At 57.3% G+C, this 17,121-nt stretch overlaps 2 protein-coding genes across 2 annotated transcripts; both read left to right on the top strand.

The window, feature by feature from the left end:
- Positions 1–477: 477 nt before the first annotated feature.
- Positions 478–3,810, top strand: MFSD6L (major facilitator superfamily domain containing 6 like). The gene has a single exon (XM_033077117.1). It carries the CDS (start codon positions 478–480, stop codon positions 2,467–2,469), a length of 1,992 nt encoding a protein of 663 aa, XP_032933008.1. The 3' UTR covers positions 2,470–3,810.
- A 2,878-nt stretch (positions 3,811–6,688) lies between these two features.
- LOC117005482 (bMERB domain-containing protein 1-like) lies at positions 6,689–17,121 on the top strand. The gene is made up of 6 exons (XM_033077121.2): positions 6,689–6,838; positions 11,744–11,864; positions 13,837–13,910; positions 15,216–15,330; positions 15,448–15,521; positions 16,120–17,121. The coding sequence occupies exons 1-6, from the start codon at positions 6,763–6,765 to the stop codon at positions 16,236–16,238; spliced, it is 579 nt and encodes a 192-aa protein (XP_032933012.1). The 5' UTR covers positions 6,689–6,762; the 3' UTR covers positions 16,239–17,121.

Here is a 17,121-nt window from a genome sequence, read left to right as displayed (position 1 = left end):
TCCTGGGATCCTGTGGGACGGGGACACACTGGGCCATTCCTGTGCTGGTACCAGGCAATTCCTGTGTCTGTACCGGGCCATTCCTGTGCCAGTTCTGTACTGGGCCATTCCCGTGCCAGTCCCAGGCCATTCCCGTGCCAGTACCGGGCCATTCTCGTGCCGGTCCCAGGCTGTTCTGGTCATGGGCCATTCCCGTGTCAGTCCCGGGCCATTCCCATTCTGGTCTTGGGCCATTCCTGTGTCAGACCCGGGCCGTTCCAGTGCCAGTCCCGTGCCGGTCCCGGGCCGTCTCGGTCTCGGGCCATTCCCGTGCCAGTCCGCAGACGGCGCTGCGCCCCCGCCATCCCCGGGGGCGGGGCGGGGCAGGTGCGGTCGATCTGGGGCCATCCCGGTGCCGCAGGTGCGGCCGCTCCGCCCGGAGCGGGGCCAGCGGGGAGCGGCGGTGGCGGCAGCGGGTGAGGACATGCGGCGGGGGCCATGAGCGAGCGCTGGGACGTGGGCCGGGCCCTGGCGCTGGCCGCGCTGTTCCGCCTGCTACAGGGCGCGGCCCGGGGCTGCGCCGAGCCCTTCCTGCCGCTCTACCTGCGGCTGCTCGGGCTGTCCGCGCCGCTCGTGGGGGCCGCGGCCGGGGCCCGGCAGCTGGCGGCGCTCGCCGTGCTCCTGTGCTGCCCCCGGGGCCGCGCCGGGCGGCTGCTGCTGGCAGGGTCAGTGCTGGGCTCGGCCGGAGCCAGCCTGGCGCTAACCCTCATCCCGCCCGCGGGGGGCACGGGGCGCACGGGCTGCGACAGCAGCCTGCAGCTCGGCCTGCCCGGCTCCCTGCCCTCCGCGCTCCCTTCCACTCTGCTCGTGCCGCTGCCCACCGCAGTGCCCAGCCCAAGGACCATCCCGGTGTCCAGCCTCGGCAGGAGCAGTTACGGAGCATTAAACTCGAGCTCTCTGACGCACACGAGAGCCGTGCCAAGGGGAACAAGGACAACAGCTGCTGACGTGTTGGCAGCGAGCAGGAAGCCCTCTATGGGCAGGTCAGCCTCCCGGGGGTTCTTGGGCACGACAGGTGCGCCTCAGGAACGCGGCAGAGGGGTTGGGGAAGGTGATCCAGAAGGAAAAGGCTCCTTGGATGGTCGCTCTGGCTGGACAGTGAAAGGCATTAATCAGCAGACACCCGACCCAGAAAGGCCGACATCCTACGGACCTCCCTTCCGTGGGCTCCAGGAGGAAACTCCAGGCTCTGCTGCAACCGATTTAGCTGATAATGCTGAGGAAAGCCTAAATACTACTGAGAGTAATGAGCCAGCTTTGCTTAAAACAGCTCTTCCCGCTGTTGGAGATGCCCACATGTCCGAAAACCTTCCTGGCTCTCGCGATGTCAACTTCGAGGCAATGCAGAGCATCTCCCAGGACAGAGAGTACCAGGTTTTTCTCATGGTGCTGGGCGCTGTGGTGCTTTGGGAGCTGTTGGCCGCTTCCCTGGAATGGACCATGGATGAAAGTGTCTATGAGTACCTGGACTTTGTGGACGCCACGGACAAGTACAGGCGGCTGTGGCTGTGGGGCTCCGCGGGTGCGGCCGCCGGAGCGTGCGGCGTGTCCGTGCTGGTGAATCAGCTGGATTGCTCCCTCGGCGGCTCCATTCCCCGCCTCGCCGTGCACTTCTACGGCTACTCTGTCCTGGTGGTGCTCTCCCTGATGGTCAGCGTCTTCTTTCCCGGCCACGTTCCCAGGAAAAGCGCCCATGCTCCCGGGCTGGCCAAAGCGCTGTCCCTGCTGCGGGGGGACGGCCGGGCGCTGCTGTTGGCGGGCACCGTGTTCCTCGTGGGTGCTGCCAGCTCTGCCGGGCACAACTTCCTCCTGTGGCAGCTGCAGGACCAGGGCAGCAGCGAGCTCCTTATGGGGCTCTGGGTGGCTGGGAGCCCGCTGGCAGAGCTGGCCCTTCACCCGCTCCGGGGGCAGCTGCTGCGGGCGCTGCCGGGCTGCAGGCTGGAGCTGCTGAGCCTGGCCGTGCTGGCAGCGCAGCTCCTGAGCTATTCCCTGCTGCAAGCTCCATGGGCAGCACTCCCCGTGCAGGCGCTGGCCGGCCTCAGCAGCGGGGCGCTGCGGTGGCGGCTGCAGGGGACAGTGGGGGACATCGCCACGCCGGGCACGGAACGCGCCCTGCACGCCCTGCTCGGGGGGCTGTGCGCGGGAGGAGCCGGCCTGGGCAGCTTTGGGGGAGGGTTTGTGGTGCAGCGCTTCGGGCTGGCAGTGCTGTTCCAGGCCAGCTGCGTGGGGCTCGGGCTCTGGATCCTCTTCATCGTAATTGTCCAATCCAGATTGCCCCGGCAGAGAAAAATTAATTATTCTCGGCTCCTGGCTGCTGATTCCAGTGAAATGAGTGACTCCGAGGAGGAGAATGAGAAGGACTGGCTGGTAAAGGCTATGAAGGATGAGAGCTTTAACAGGAATTGGATACAGCAGCATGGGATCAAGTAATCTGTACCTAACTATGTGGGGTGGAAAGGGAACCTGGTATGATAATATCCAGAAATCACCGGCAATTCTGAAGTGCTAAATATATACAGGCTGTATCTGACAGGAGAGATTTTTATTAAAAAAAAACCAAAACAAAACAAAAAAACCCCCTATAAATCTTATTTTCTTACTTCATAGCATTCTACCTTTTTTGTAATATTTCCTTTTTAACTTGATGATTTTGCTTCCAAAATCCCAAAAGAATATTTCAGGTGTATATTGGTTAAATTAATGTAGCTGAATTTTTAGTCAAAAACCAAACTTGGATTGTTGCTGCCAGAGCTGCTGCTGAGGCTGTGAGTGACAGTTGTGTCCCGGGCTGTGACACAACCAAATGGAAATTATTGACATGCTGACAGCACACAGAATTCTTCCAAGGTGGCTGTGAACTCTTTGCACTTTATAAGGGATGCAAATAAAAGCTGGTTCATTTGTAAAAGAAGGTTTTGCCATAGACTCTCTGCCGTGTCGTTTGTGTGATTTTAGTGAGCTCCTGCTTGGAATCTGCTGGGGAAACCCTCCCGGTGTGCTCAGAGCCAGCGGCTGGCCCGGCCCACCTGGGCACTTCCTGGTGGTGATTTAAGGTGTCACGGCATTCCAGGTGACAGGAAGCAGCCGGGCCTCCCGACTGCTGTCACTTCTGTGGGCTGGGAATTTCCGGAGGACGGGATGGGATATCCGTCCAGCCTGGTACTGCTGGAAAGCCGATCCTGCCTGGGTCACTTGGATCCTGAGCAGAACTGCTCCCAGGCAGGGACAGCCACAGCCCCAGAAAGAGAAAGGGAGGTTTGTGTCTGTCCCTCACTAACCAGGAGACCCCCAAAGCAACACCTGGGCACAGGTGCACAAGCAGACAGCTGCACTCGGTCCATGCCAGAGGATCTCCTGCACACTGAGTTATCCCACTTTATTCCCAGCTGAAAGTCACTGGTTTCCAGCCTTCCTCTTTTAACCTCCTGGGTTAAACCTCCTTACCTGCCCTGCCTTCACCTCCAAGGCACAGATTTCAGCCCCTCTCCAGGAGGTAAGTTTTATCAATGAAAAATCGTTGTTCTGATGTCATCAGGAGATCTTAAATGGGTTTTAAATGAGCCTTGGAGTCCCTTCAACCACCAGCAAAGGCTGGTGTCAGTTGATCAGGTGCTCCTTGGTCAGGGAATCGCATCATTCCTGTGCAGAGGGATGGTTTTTAGTAGCATCTGCCTAAGACGCTCACAAGCCCCGAGCCAGGCAGCTGCAAAAAGCAGAATATTTATGGAAATGCGTATTTAATATGGCATATGCAAATGGCCTGGCAGTGTGTCACCCTGCCGTGCTGTGCGCTCTGCAGGAAGCGCTGGAGACAGGGAAAGGACTCCCGGGCGATAATCGCTTTCTGTGTATGCATCGATCCGGCATTATCTGCACATCAGATACTTTCAGGGTAATTAGCTCCCTCTCTTCCTGGCACCGATCCTCAGCCAGCACAATGCGCTGCTGGAATGGCTCTATAGATAGAACTGTCCCCGTGCCAAGAATAGCTGGAACTTTTTATTAAGATGTTATCTTCTCCCAGGAATTCAAACACGATTGGAGCAATTTTGATGTCAAGAATTTCTCCCGGTCTTATTATCGTGTAATACCTGAGGAACAAAGCGTGTTAACGGGGGATCTGCTTGCAGTCAGGCTCATCCCTGCACGCAGCACATCCAGAGCCTTTGTGAGAGGCACAGAAAGAGCTGGAATGATTTGAAATGCAGCTGCTGCTTCAGCTGCCAGCGCTGCCCTCGTCAGAAGCCGATTACCTGGGTGAGCTGTGCTCTTTTCATGTGCCTCAGCACAGCAGCAGCTGCTGGATTCCAGTTTCACAAGGAGAAGCCTTGTAGCGACCATCCTGGAGCTGTGAAGAGGGGTGACTCCCCTGGATCAGCACCAAATACGTTTAATGGATTGATAATCTTAAAAAAACCCCCAACCTTATTGTGCAAAATTATTACACTGACGTTCAGCTTTGGGCATTCCTTTAAATCCTGCCCATTCATAGCACAAGCACATCTCCCTAAGAAGGAGCAGGGAAGATCCCATTGAAACTCCTCCGGCTCAGTATTCCAGGACCTGGGCGAGGGAAGAAGCCCAGGCTGCTCTTGTCCCTGATTGCACTTCCCTCTGCACAGAGGATTTGCCCACGAGATTCTATCCAATCCAGCAGATCCAATGCTGTGTGGATTTTATCCAGATGTGGGTGACTCTGGACTGTCTGATTTACTCCTGTGCTTTTATTAGGGATAAAGTGAGCGTATAAAATGCAGTAAACTCAAGTTCAGCCTGCAGCAACAGATCTGGCTGCTGACAGTGAAAGTCATCCTGGAGAGTATTAGCCTGAAGAATTGATTAAAATATTTACAGGTTCATTTTCTCTGCACTTCCCAGCGACCAAAACAAGGTGAGTCACTGCAGCCCCGCTGGTTCCAGGGCTGGTGGGTGCTCATCATTTAATGAGCTGAGAGGCAGCCACTTCATGGCTCTCCTTCCTTGCACATCCAAACACCCAAACCAATCCCGGGGTGGCCCTGCCCCTCAGCTGGGAGATCGGCAGTTCCGTACAAACCCAGGGCATTCCTGAGCAATTGCCTGGAATACTGGAACTCCATGTTTGTCAAGGATCACCATTCCAGCTCACAACCCACCTCCATAGCCTCCTAACTTTGTGCTGCTCCTGGGAGAGGCGCTGCTGCATTTTCAGAGGAATTCTGGAGCGAGGTGCTGCTGCTCTATTTCCATCCTACAGCAGCAGCTCCCATGTCCTGTCTTTTCCCCCCGTTTTTACACAGAGAATCTTAGTTTTTGCCTCCTCACTGTGTTGCACAGTTATCCTCAAAGAATGAAGCACCATCTCTCTGGCACATATTCTCCTTCAAATCCCTTGACTGGATTGAAAGCCGGGAGCTCCTCCTTGGCTATCGGACGTGGGAATTCCAAGGTTTTGCTCAGGTTTGTGTTTTACTGGCTGGAGGTGTGGCTGCTGCGAGGAGAGCGTATGGGCCCTCCCAGGTGTCACCGTGTCCCTGCTCTCCAGCCAGTGGCACTTCCCAAAGTGTCCCTGAGCCACCTGGCCAAGCTGGGGTGTCCCTGAGCCCTTGTGGACCTGTGCATGGGGACAGCAGTGTCACATACAGGCACCTCCTGGCTGAGAAGTGTCCCAGCAGAGGACCCTTATGTTCCCCTCCGTGTGTTTTGGGGAAGGGGGTGTTGAGGTGTGTCCCTCCAGAGGTATGAAGCACAACCAAGTGCTCCGGGAGCACAAACCCCTGGGAGCAGGAGGGTTTGCAGCCCTCATCCATCCCCACCTTCCCGTGCTGTTTGCTGGGCCCAGCCTTCAGAACAGTGGCCCTGGTCATTGCTGTCCTGGCTGGAGAGAGGAGGGACCACCAGGGTCCTGCTGAGGTACCTGCTGCCACCGTGCCGGATTTCAGTCCTTGGAGCATTGTTCAAACTCTCGCAGTTGGGTTTTTCCATGGGAAAAAGTTGCTTCTACAGGAAAGCTCAGCTGCCCTAGTTCAGCAGTGGCTTTGGGGGGCTGCTGGGTGCTGTGCCTCACCCCCGGCACCCCGTGTCCCACCCCCGTGTCCTCCAGAGCCTAGGCACCTTCTGTGCCCGGGCCCTGCTGTCACCATTGGTGCCGATGGGGGCGAAAGGGCCCGAAGGGGGTCGGGAATGAGCCCGGGGGCATGAGCCGGCTGAAGCTGCGGGGGCCGGGGCTACAGGCGGGGAGTTCGGAGGGGAGGGGGCGGCGGGAGCCCCCGCCCTGGCGGAGCGGAGCCGAGCCGTGGGGTCGGAGGAATCAGGTGGGACCCGTGAAAGCCGCCGCCCCGACGGAGCGCGGGGAGCAGTGGGAGCGGCGGGAGCAGTGGGATCGGTGCGGAGGAGCGGTGGGAGCGGCGGGATCGGTGCGGAGGAGCGGCGGGAGCGGCGGGAGCAGCGGGATCGGTGCGGAGGAGCGGTGGGAGCGACGTGAGCAGCGGGATCGGTGCGGAGGAGCGGCGGGAGCGGCGGGATCGGTGCGGAGGAGCGGCGGGAGCGGCGTGAGCAGCGGGATCGGTGCGGAGGAGCGGCGGGAGCGGCGTGAGCAGCGGGATCGGTGCGGAGGAGCGGCGGGAGCGGCGGGAGCAGCGGGATCGGTGCGGAGGAGCGGCGGGAGCGGCGGGAGCAGCGGGATCGGTGCGGAGGAGCGGCGGGAGCCCCCGCCCCGGCGGAGCACAGCGCGCTGGGCTGCGGATGGAGGGCAGCCGCGCTTCTCCCCGGTACGGATCCATGGAATCCACCCGGTGGCCGCCGGCCGGAGCGGAGCCAGGTGAGCGCGGTAGGACCGGGACGGCACCGGCATCGGCACCGGCAACGCCCGAACCTAACTTCCCCCGCCCCCGGCGCTTCGGGACAATCCGGGCACCCGAGCCGCTGGAGCTGGAGGGGAATCGGCTGCTTCACCCACCAAACGGAGCCCAGCCGGGGGTCCCCGAACCGGCACCGGCGCCGGGGGAGAAGGAGCGATGAAAGGATGGAGGGATGAAAGGATGGAGGGATGGATGGATGGATGGATGGATGGATGGATGATTGGAATGAGTGGCTGGGGGAGAGAAACGACGGCGAGAAGGGGCTAAGTGGGAGATAGGGGGGCTGGAGGGGACGAAGGGTGACGGCAGAGAGGACGCCTAGAGGGGCACACCGGGGGAGCACGGTCACATCTCGCTGCTGCTGCCCGGCCAGACACGGCGCCGCTGCACTGCCGTGCGCGGTCCTGGGCACGGCTGTGACCGGGGCACAGGAGCGGTCGCCCTGTCCTTCATCGCCTTTGCTCCTCTCTGACCAGTTCCTCCAGTAGGACCCCGGATGAGAAGAGCGGGGGATGCCGAGCGGGGAAATTGCCTTGAGCAGAGACCTCGACCTTGGGATGGGAGGAAGGGTCGCAGTGCTGGGCTGTGCGGAGCGGAGGCGCTCTGCTCTGCTCTGCCACTGCTCCTACTTCTCCCCTTCCCCGTCCTCCTCTGCTCCCTCTTAACCCCTTGCACACAGCGGGGCAGGGACAGGCAGCTAGAGAGGCAGGGGAGGAGGGATCAGCCAACTCCAGCATCCCGCTGGATACTGCCTGGGGCGTGTGTGGTGCCCACGAAGCTTCTCAGCTCCTGGTTGAGCTGTGGGAAGTTTGGGTCCTTTTCCTTTGTGCCTTTCCTGGCAGAGTGTATCCTCCCCCACACCTCCCGTGAGGCTCTGAGCACCTTCATTACCCGGGTCCTCTACTCCAGCAGCTGGGTGACATCGGTATGAGCCAGGGACTGGACTCAGGGCGCTGGGTATGGCCTGGACATCCGTGTCCCTATTGCCTGTTGCTGCTGTCAGGAGCAGAGGAAAACACGCGGCTGAGTTAGAGGCTTCTTGGGATGGTGCTCCCATGAAGAGCTCTGTCCCCTCCACAGGGGGCTGTCAATCAATTTCCCAACGTCAGTTATGAAGAAAATTGCTTGAAACTCACCCTGCACTGTTGGCTGCCGTGACTCATCCCAGGCTTGCTGCTGGCTGTCCAAATGTTTTCCCCAAACCATCAGGAATGGAACTCTCTGGCTATTACGCTCATTAGTGGAGGTCCCTCCCTGGGCCGGGTGTGATAATTGGAGCATCTCCAAATTTCTGTCAGAGCTTTCTTCCCCTACCTGGTTTGCCAGGCAGGATCCCTTTGGCTTAGGCATTGTGGGGTTTTCTGTGGGGGGGGCTGTGCTGTGCTGCTGCGGGAGGGCTGTGGGAGCAGATGGACCCCTGGGCAGTGTGGCCACACATGGGGCCATCCCTGTCTGTCCCCAAAGAGAGATTTGGATTGTGGCCTTGATCCCAGCTTTAATCAACACCCTGCCTTGGGTGTCCCCTTCTCCAGGTGCTCTCTCCCAGAGTTCGTGGGCTTCATTTTCCAGGAGTTTTCTTCTGGCACTGCCCCCCCTCTGCTTCTGCTCTGAATTCAGCAGCTCCAGGAACAATAAGGTCCTGTCAGAGCTTCTTGTCGAGCACCGACTGCTTTGGAGAGCAGTTCCCCGGAATTCCTGGGAGATGCAGGGTGCCAGGACCTGACCACAGCACCTGAAGGCACAGTTGGAGGGCTGGCACCCTCCAGCTGAGCCATGCAGCCCTGCCTGGGCTGTGCTGTGACCTTCCCACTGTCCCCATATCACAGGACATTCCTGACTTGATAAGAATCCAACAGAAAGGTGACTTCGGAGCAGTGTGTGAGGGCAGGGTGGTGTCAGCCACACCTGCTGGGAACCATCCCAGAGCTGAGCCAGGAGAATTCCTGCTCTTTTGGGCACTGCCCGGGGGCTGGAATTAAATCCCAGCCTCCTGCTGCAGGTGGGGGAAAGCAACTCAGCCCTGCCACCTCCTCCCCTCCCTGCCCTGCCACCCCCTCTCCTCCCAGCATTGTTACCTCCTGCCATCCTAGCCCTGCCACCTCCTGCCGTCCCAGCCCTGCCACCTCCCAGCCTTGTTACCTCCTCCCCTCCCAACCCTGCCACCTCCTCCCCTCCCAATCCTGCCACCTCCTCCCCTCTCAGCATTGTCACCTCCTCCCCTCTCAGCATTGTCACCTCCTCCCCTCTCAGCATTGTCACCTCCTCTCTTTGCCTCTCCCGCTGGAATGGTTGTGCCGATGACATTCTGGGATGAGAGGGAGAGGAAGGGATGCTGACAGCTCTTCCAAACCCTGGCCCTCCCCTCTGAGAAATACCTGGCTAAGAACTCAGCCCAGTGCTTGTGCCAGCAGGGATCAGAGAGATTGCGGGTTATTCCCAGCCGGGGGCACCAGGAGTGACTGTCCCCTTCCCCAGCCCCGCCCCCGTGCTCCCGGGGCTGATTGGTGTGTCCCTGGGGACGGAGGCTGCAGGAAGCTCTGAGTTTAGCTATCTCTGTGTTTATTGGCACATCGGGACAGCCACCAGCTTTGTCACCTCCACCTGGGCACAGAGGGGACCCAGCAATGCAGCTTTCGGTGACAGCTCTGGGGCTGAGCTGAGGCACAGCCCCAGGGAGTGGCTGCCCGCAGGCACATCCCAGCTGTGCCACCTGCCCCTCCAGCTGTGCTGGTACCTGCACATCTGCCAGCATCTGCCGCGAGCCTCTGGGGCCATCCCCAGCTGCTCAGCTGGGTGCAGCTGCAACAAAATATCCCAGGCCAGTGGAGCTTTGGGGTAGCAGAGCCCTAGAATACTCGGGAAAAGGGACCTCAGCATCCCGGTCCCCTAGCAACCACACTCTGGTCCATTAGCAACCGCATGGTGATGCTGTAGCAGCCACAGACCGGTCCCTTGGCAACGAGGCAAAGGGAGGGGGTTGTGCAGAGCCCGGGGCAGGAGCTGCTGGAGGGCTCATCCAGCCTCGCACCCTGCCCAGCCCAGGGGTCCTGATCAAGCACTGGCTCCTGGAGCATCCTGAGGCTCCCAACAGGGAACGAGGGAGGAGCCACGCCCTGGCATCAGCTGAGCATGACCTTCCTGCCTGAGGACAGGGAAACAACCTCCGAGAAATCCTCATGAGTTTCCAAGTCAGAAACTGCAAAAAACCCTTCAAACCACTCACACAAATCCAAACCATGGGATTTCCACAATAAACCTTCCCTGCAGGGAGTCTTGGAAGTACAGTGCACTCGATTTCCCGAGTAGTATTATGTGATGGGGAGAGGACAGAGAGTGCAGTGCTTGGTCTTGTGCCTTAGAGGTAGTCTCTTCCTGTCCTGTAACCCTCAGCACTGACCTGGCTCCTGCTTGGAATGCCCAGACCACACACCCTGACATCTCCCAACATCCCTGCCTGGAAAATCCTGCTCCTGGAGCAGCTCCATGGCTGAACTCTTCCCTGCATGGGAAAAACCCCAGGGCTGCAGGAATGCAAAATATCAGAGAGAAATGTGTCCTGGGAAGGTTCAAAGGAAGCAGACTTAGCCCCTGGTGTGGTGTTTAGAAAGGTTTGGAATGTTCTCCCATAGCCTGGCTCTGCTGCAGTCCCTGTCCCCAGCACACCCCAGAAATGTTGGATTTTAGCTGGGATGTGATGGAGGTGCTGCTACCTGGCACTGGTGACAGGCTGAGTGTCATGTCTGAGAGCCAGACCTGGCTGGGAGCTGGCCTGGAGCAAATCCTCAGCTATTCCCATAACACAGGCTGGGAGTCACTGTGGGATCCACACAGCAACCACGGGGAAGCCCATGGGATAACCTGGACCAAATGAGTGGGATTTGTGTGTGAGTCACAGAGGGGGAGGCAGAGCTCTTGGCCAGAGCCGTGGATGGAGGTGGATGGGCTTTCGTTCCATCTATCCCTCTAAAATAAAAATCACAGCCCCTTTATCCCACATCTTGCTGCAAATCTCCTGCCTCTCACTCTGAGCAGGTGAGCCCCCGTCCCTGCTACTCGGTCCGAGGCGCTCCCCGCACCCTGGTAATTCTGTAGCAGGGCAAGCCTGGGATCAGCAGCATGAACTAGGGTAAAAGATACAAAGAGGCTCTTTTCTCCCGGGGGTTCCATGGTTTATTTCTTCATGACGTCCAGGGAGCAAAGAGGAAGTTTCCCAAGGACCCTGGTCTTTTCAAGGGTCAGGAAGAGGCCGGGGAATTGGCACCCGGTCAGTAGGGTAAAGCAGAGAGGTAGGGTCAGTTCATAGGTATTACGGGGGTCACAGGAGTCAGGGGACATAACATTCTTAATACATCTTGGATAGTGGATTACAACATTCCCCCCTCTTTCCCTGCCTCAGTTTCCCCAGGCAGGGGCTGGATGTGATCCTCAGCCCTGCGGAGGAGGGAGCTGAACATGGGGGCTCCACCCCAGAGGGCTGGGAAGGATGGGGAGTGTTCATCCAGCATGTGATGGAGGGGGAGCAGCAGAAGGAATTTTAACCTTGTGACTCCTCAGCTCTGAGCTTTGCTGCCCCTGCTCATGCAGGAGGAGGGTGCTGGACAGGCTCAGATCTCTGTGCTGGACATGCTGGAGGCTTCCATGGCTCTGCAAAAAGAAAGAGACATTCCCATTCTTCCCTCCAGCAGTTTCCAGCTCCCTTGGCCTCCTGCTGCTCGGAGAGGGGGAGAGCCCTGGGAATGTGGGGCTTTCTCCCAGCACAGAGCCCAGAATGGTGCTGGGAGCAGGGGAAGTGCTGCTGTTCCCAAGGCTGCTCTGAGGCCCCTCTGGTCTCCTGCTGCCTCAGGTGGCTCCTATTCCTTTTCCAGAGGCCGAGATTGTGTCCATGGCTGACTCCACCACCACCATCGATGACATTGAGGGAGAGCTGTTCAGGATCGAGCGGATCCGGGAGATCCTGGTGCGCAGGGAGTCGGAGCTGCGCTACATGTGAGTCCCTGTCCCCCCCCACTGTGCTGCTCCCCTCCCAGGGACACCCCAGCATCTCCTCCTGCCCAACCAAGCACAGCTCAGCCCCTGAGGCTATTTCCCACCTTCCATTTCAAGATTCAAAGGAGTTTTGGAATGAAATTTTCCAAGCCTTTCAGACCTGTGTTGCAATGGTGCCCAGCAGCACCTGGGGTATACAGGATGATTTCCATGGGTCTATCAGGAGATTTCACATATTTGGAGGAAAAGGCCTGACTAGTTACGCACAGTTTGGGTTAATTAAAGTTTTGTATTCTCACAAAAGGGCTGTAGTTAGCCTAGCCCTCAGATCCCACCCTGCCAGCCCAGCACAAACTGGGATTTTGGCAAAGGTGACATTCCCTGGGCTGAAGCACTTCCTATGCTGCCTTTCGGGTATGATGAGTCCCCACTGGTCCCTGCACTGAGGGACCTGCAGCCTGGAAATCCCTGCGTGAATTTGATGTGAGTGGAAGCTTGGAGCTGCCTCAGAGGCTTGGATTTGGAGCCCCTTCAAGGCACAGTTCCCCCTGAACTCATTGCTGAAAAGGATTTTTGGGAACCATCTAAAGTGTAGCTCTTGAAGGCTTTCCATGGCAACAGTACCTGATCCTCTCAGGTTCTGTCAAAGCTCCCAGCTCTGCTGTTTCCTTAACCCTTTGTTTGGCTCCTCCCTTGGAAACCAAGGGGAAATTTCCTGCAGAAACCTCAGGGTAGGCTGGGCTGCAAAACCACTCCCGTGGGTGTTGGGACATTCCAGGATTGCTTGGTTGGATGTTTTGGGTGCTGTGGAATCTTGACCTCAGCTCTGCAGGGCTCAGGAGGGAGGCTGGGAAGGCTGAGGAGCTTCCTGGGGCACTGCTCCTGGAGAAGGGGAATCCCAGAGCTGGGCTCTGCAGAACAGGCTTAGAGAGGTGGGAACAGGGGCTACAAGGCCTTTTTTGATTCCCCAGTGCAGGTAAAGGTGATGTTCAGGGTGGTTGCACTGCAGGGCTCAGGGATTTTGAAAACTCCTGGGATGTGCAGCTGAACAGAGCAGTGACCTCAATAAAAACCAGTGTTTGCTCCTTGTTGGAAATGTCAGACTAAAGCATTCCAACATTTCTGAGGTGTCTGTGCTTGGGAAAAGAGCAAGGTACCAAACACTTCTCCTTTACAGGGCAAAAGAAAAGGTCTGGAGTTCCTTTGGAAGGCTCAGCTCCACCCTGGTCCCTCAATGCTCCTTGGGGCCAGCCAGGGGCACCCGGATCTGGCTGACACTGCCACAGGTGTCACCAGCAAGGCTATCACAGCAGGGCTGTCACCAGCAGTGGTAGAAGCAATCCCAGCCCCAGTAGGAGCCTCCTGGGTGCTTGTCCCTGAAATCCCTCCTAATTTTAATTGAAAACAGAATTTATTATCTTTTATTCTCCCTATCAGTTTTCCAGAACTAATTTCCATTTAAATGTAACAATCATCCAGCTCTCATCTGACTGTCCATTTTCATTTTAATCAGTTTTCCCCCAGCAATTTCTGTTGTCTCCTGGTGCTCTGCACACCCTCTTTGTTACATTTCATGTTTTTACCTTTATTTAACTCTGCAGGAAGGCAGGATAAAAAAGATCTTTTTCTATGGTAGCAGCTTCCACTTCTTTTTGGGTTTTGCTCTTTGGAGATTATTTTCTGGGACCAGGAGAAACACAGCAGCTCTTGCTTGGTGGATGAGCCAGGTTTGATAAGGCTTTGTTATCATTAAAGTGATGAAACTTTCTCTCTGCCAACAGCCAGCACCCCAACAAAACTCTGGGTTGAAGTGGGCTGGAATTTCCCAGGGAAATCTGAGAAAATATTTCCCCTGGGAAAGCAGGGAAATCTGTGGTCCCCACCACAGGCACTGGCTGGTTGTTACTCTGGGGGTTTTTAACTTCTTCTCTCCCAGTTTTCCCCCTCAGAGGTCCTGTTTGTGTTTCTGCAGGATGGACGACATCCAGCTTTGCAAGGAAATCAGCCGGCTGAAAACAGAGCTCCAGAAACTCCTGGTCCTGCCAGGTAAGGTTTTGGGTCAGCTCCATGTGGGTGCTGCACTCCCTGAGGGTGCTGTACTCCCTGAGAGTTCTGCACTACCTGAGAGTTCTGCACTCCCTGAGAGTTCTGCACTTCCCAAGAGTTCTTCACTCCCTGAGGGTGCTGCACTCCTGGGCCCAGTGGAGGTGATGCAGGGCAGATGGGGGCAGGCAGGGCCCAGCTGTGCACAGCTGTGTCCCCAGGCACCTCCTCAGTGCTGTGCCAGGGGCTATCCCAGAGCCCAATGTGCCCCTTTCAGGTGCCATCATGCTGCCTGTGCCTGGAAACCTTCAGCATGGAGGCATGCTTAATATTCAGGTGCTGCTCACTGTAATAAACCTGGCTCGGCATCCAGACGGAGGCTCAGCCAGGGAGGTGAACATCCTGCTGTAAAAACTGGAGCTCCTTGCAAAACAGACCCAAATCTCATGGGGGCTTTTAATTCGAACACCTTCCAGTTTATTATCCAAGACTTCCCCTAAACCATGGCTCAGACCAGAGATAAATTGGTCTTTTCTGCTACTGGAGAAATGAGCCTGACTTTCCTTCATCTGCTTTGGGCTTTCATTTCTTGCCTTTTCAGCACTCCCAGACTCAGCTGAGAGCAGAAATTCTGCTCTTTTTGTCTTCTTTATAAGTTGACTCAGAGCAGTCTGTGCTGGAAAAATCCTGCACATCCCCATTCTTGTGAGACAGCCACAGCAGCCTTGGGTTTGTATAAAGACAGGAACACGTCAGTGCTTACTCAGAGCCCAGTCAGGGCTGGGGCTTGAAATGTCCCCGGCCAAGGTGCCTTTAATGATTCAGATCATTACCATGGTCATGATGGGCTCTGACATCAGCCAGAAGGCGGGGGGTAGCAGGGGGTAAGAAAGGGGCAGTGTTTGTCCAGTGGGACCTTTACCCTGACAGGTTCTTCCTCAGGATTGCAGGCTGTTCATTAACTACCTGTGTTAATTAAGGCCAAATAGCCGGTGCTTGGGCACAGCCTGATGCTCCCCTTGGTGTGGCAGCCAAATGCCACTTGAAGTGGCAGGTGAGGGTGGCTCAGAGACCGTGCCCAGGTGAGTCGGCACTAATTCAGGGGGTGGGAGAGCCCCAGGAGAGCTGTCACCTCCAGCCAGGGCAGTTGGGATGAGATTCCTGCTCATTGAGCAGCCAGGCCTGGATCCAACTCCTTCCTTTGGGTTGACTTTACCCTCATGCTCAGAGTTGAGCAGAACAGAGCAGGCCTGGCCTTGGCAGGGGGGATGGCCCCTGGGGGTGTGAAATGTGCTCCCTGTGCTGCAGAGAACCAGAAATCCAACGAGGAGAAGCAGAGGGAAGAGGAGCTGGTGCAGCAGATCCACAAGCTGGTGGAAACGCGGGATTTCCTGGTGGATGATGTGGAGTTTGAGAGGCTCAGGTAGCTGGTGTCACCTATTGCATGTCTGGGGACAGTGCAGGACTGTGTCCTGCCTTCCCACAGCTCCAGGGGCCTTGCTGCTCCTTTCCCAAGCGGTAACTGAGTTCTTTGTCACAGGGAAAGGGAAGAAGACAAGGAAATGGCCGAGTTCCTGCAGAGCAAGCTCTCCAAAAGCTACCTCCAGAGAGCAAGTGGGTGCTGATGGGGTTTATTCCCTGCACTGAACCTCCCTGGCACTTGTCCCCTTTCCCAAGCATTCTGCCTCCAAAATTTTGCCGCCTGGGACTGGCTTACCTGGAGGAGGGTGGGGAAGTGGATCGGGGGGGGATGCTGGTGCTTGAGGTCACATTGTGGGAACACCTGGAATTGGAACAGATGTTCGGAATCCCTTTCCCTCCTGGCATTTCCCACCACATCCTATGAGAACAGGGCTGGGGAGGGACTCTCTTAGAGCTGACAGACTTTATCTGGTCCTTTAACACTGGCTCACACCTCAGGTGGATGCAGAATGGACACCACATGTTCAGATGATAGCCACCCCCTTCCCTGGGTTCTGTCACCTCCCCAGTGTGTTGGCAGGCATTCCCAGCTCCAGGGACATGCCAGAGCACCCACAGCAGTGTCCTCATGGTGCAGGAGCTGGGGACACCCCAGAGCACCCAGGGCAGTGCCCTCGTGGTGCAGGAGCTGTGGCTCTGAGGAGGTCAGTAGCAGCCCCAGAGGAGTTCTGAGCACCAGCTCCAGGCTGTGCCCTGGTCTCCAGGCAGACCTGGATTCCTCTTGCTGCAGCTCCTGTCCGAGAGAAGAAGATGACATCAAGGGGACAACAAACTTCAGCTCCCTACATGAGCAAGACAGGCCTGACTCTGCTCAAGGAATGCTGTGGCTTCACCTGCTCCATCATGTAGGGCATTGCCAGCCCCTGGCACAGAACACAGCTGTGGTAGGGGCACATGCTGGGAACCTGGGATGGGCTGATCCCATCCGGGAGCCAATTGCATCCTGGAGCTGATCCCATCCTGGAGCTGATCCCATCCTCGAGCTGATCCTGTCCCAGAGCTGATCCTGTCCCGGAGCTGATCTCATCCTGGAGCTGATCCTGTCCTGGAGCCGATCCCATCCTGGAGCTGATCTCATCCTGGAGGTAATCCCATCCTGGAGCTGATCTCATCCTGGAGGTAATCCCATCCTGGAGCTGATCCCATCCTGGAGGTCATCCCATCCTGGAGCTGATCCCATCCTGGAGCTGATCCCATCCTGGAGCTGATCTTGTCGTGGAGCTGATCCTGTCCTGGAGCCGATCTCGTTCTGGAGCTGATCTCGTCCTGGAGCTGATCTCATCCTGGAGCTGATCCCTTTCTGGGCTACGCCCTCCCTGCTCCTCCAGAGATTCTCCAGGCTGCTTTGCTTGGCCCACAAGATTTGCTTTATCCACACACCCCAAAGGCTCCTCTCTGTTCCTGCCTTCTCAGGACCTTGTTGGGACAGTGAGTGACCCAGCCAATGAGTTTGGTCATGCTGAGGGAGCCAGAGGCCAGGAAGAGCCCTAGATTCCAGACTTGGAGCAAGCCTGGGCTGGAAGTAGAGCTGGTTCAGGCAGGAGGATAGGTGGGTTTTTTCTGGGTGTCTCCCCCTGTGGCCCTGAGGCTGCTCCTGGAGAAGGCTCAGGCTGCTCCCCTGGGCACATGGAGCTGCTGGAAGTGCTGGGAAAGGTGCCCAGCCCACAGGAGGGGCACTGCTTCATGTGCATTGATCTCAACCCAAACCAATAAATGTCTGTTGGAATTCCCA

This window comes from Catharus ustulatus, chromosome 20, assembly GCF_009819885.2.
Source record: "Catharus ustulatus isolate bCatUst1 chromosome 20, bCatUst1.pri.v2, whole genome shotgun sequence".
Taxonomy (NCBI): domain Eukaryota; kingdom Metazoa; phylum Chordata; class Aves; order Passeriformes; family Turdidae; genus Catharus; species Catharus ustulatus.
Note: the sequence above shows the minus strand (reverse complement) of the source record. Positions and strands in the feature narration are given on the sequence as shown.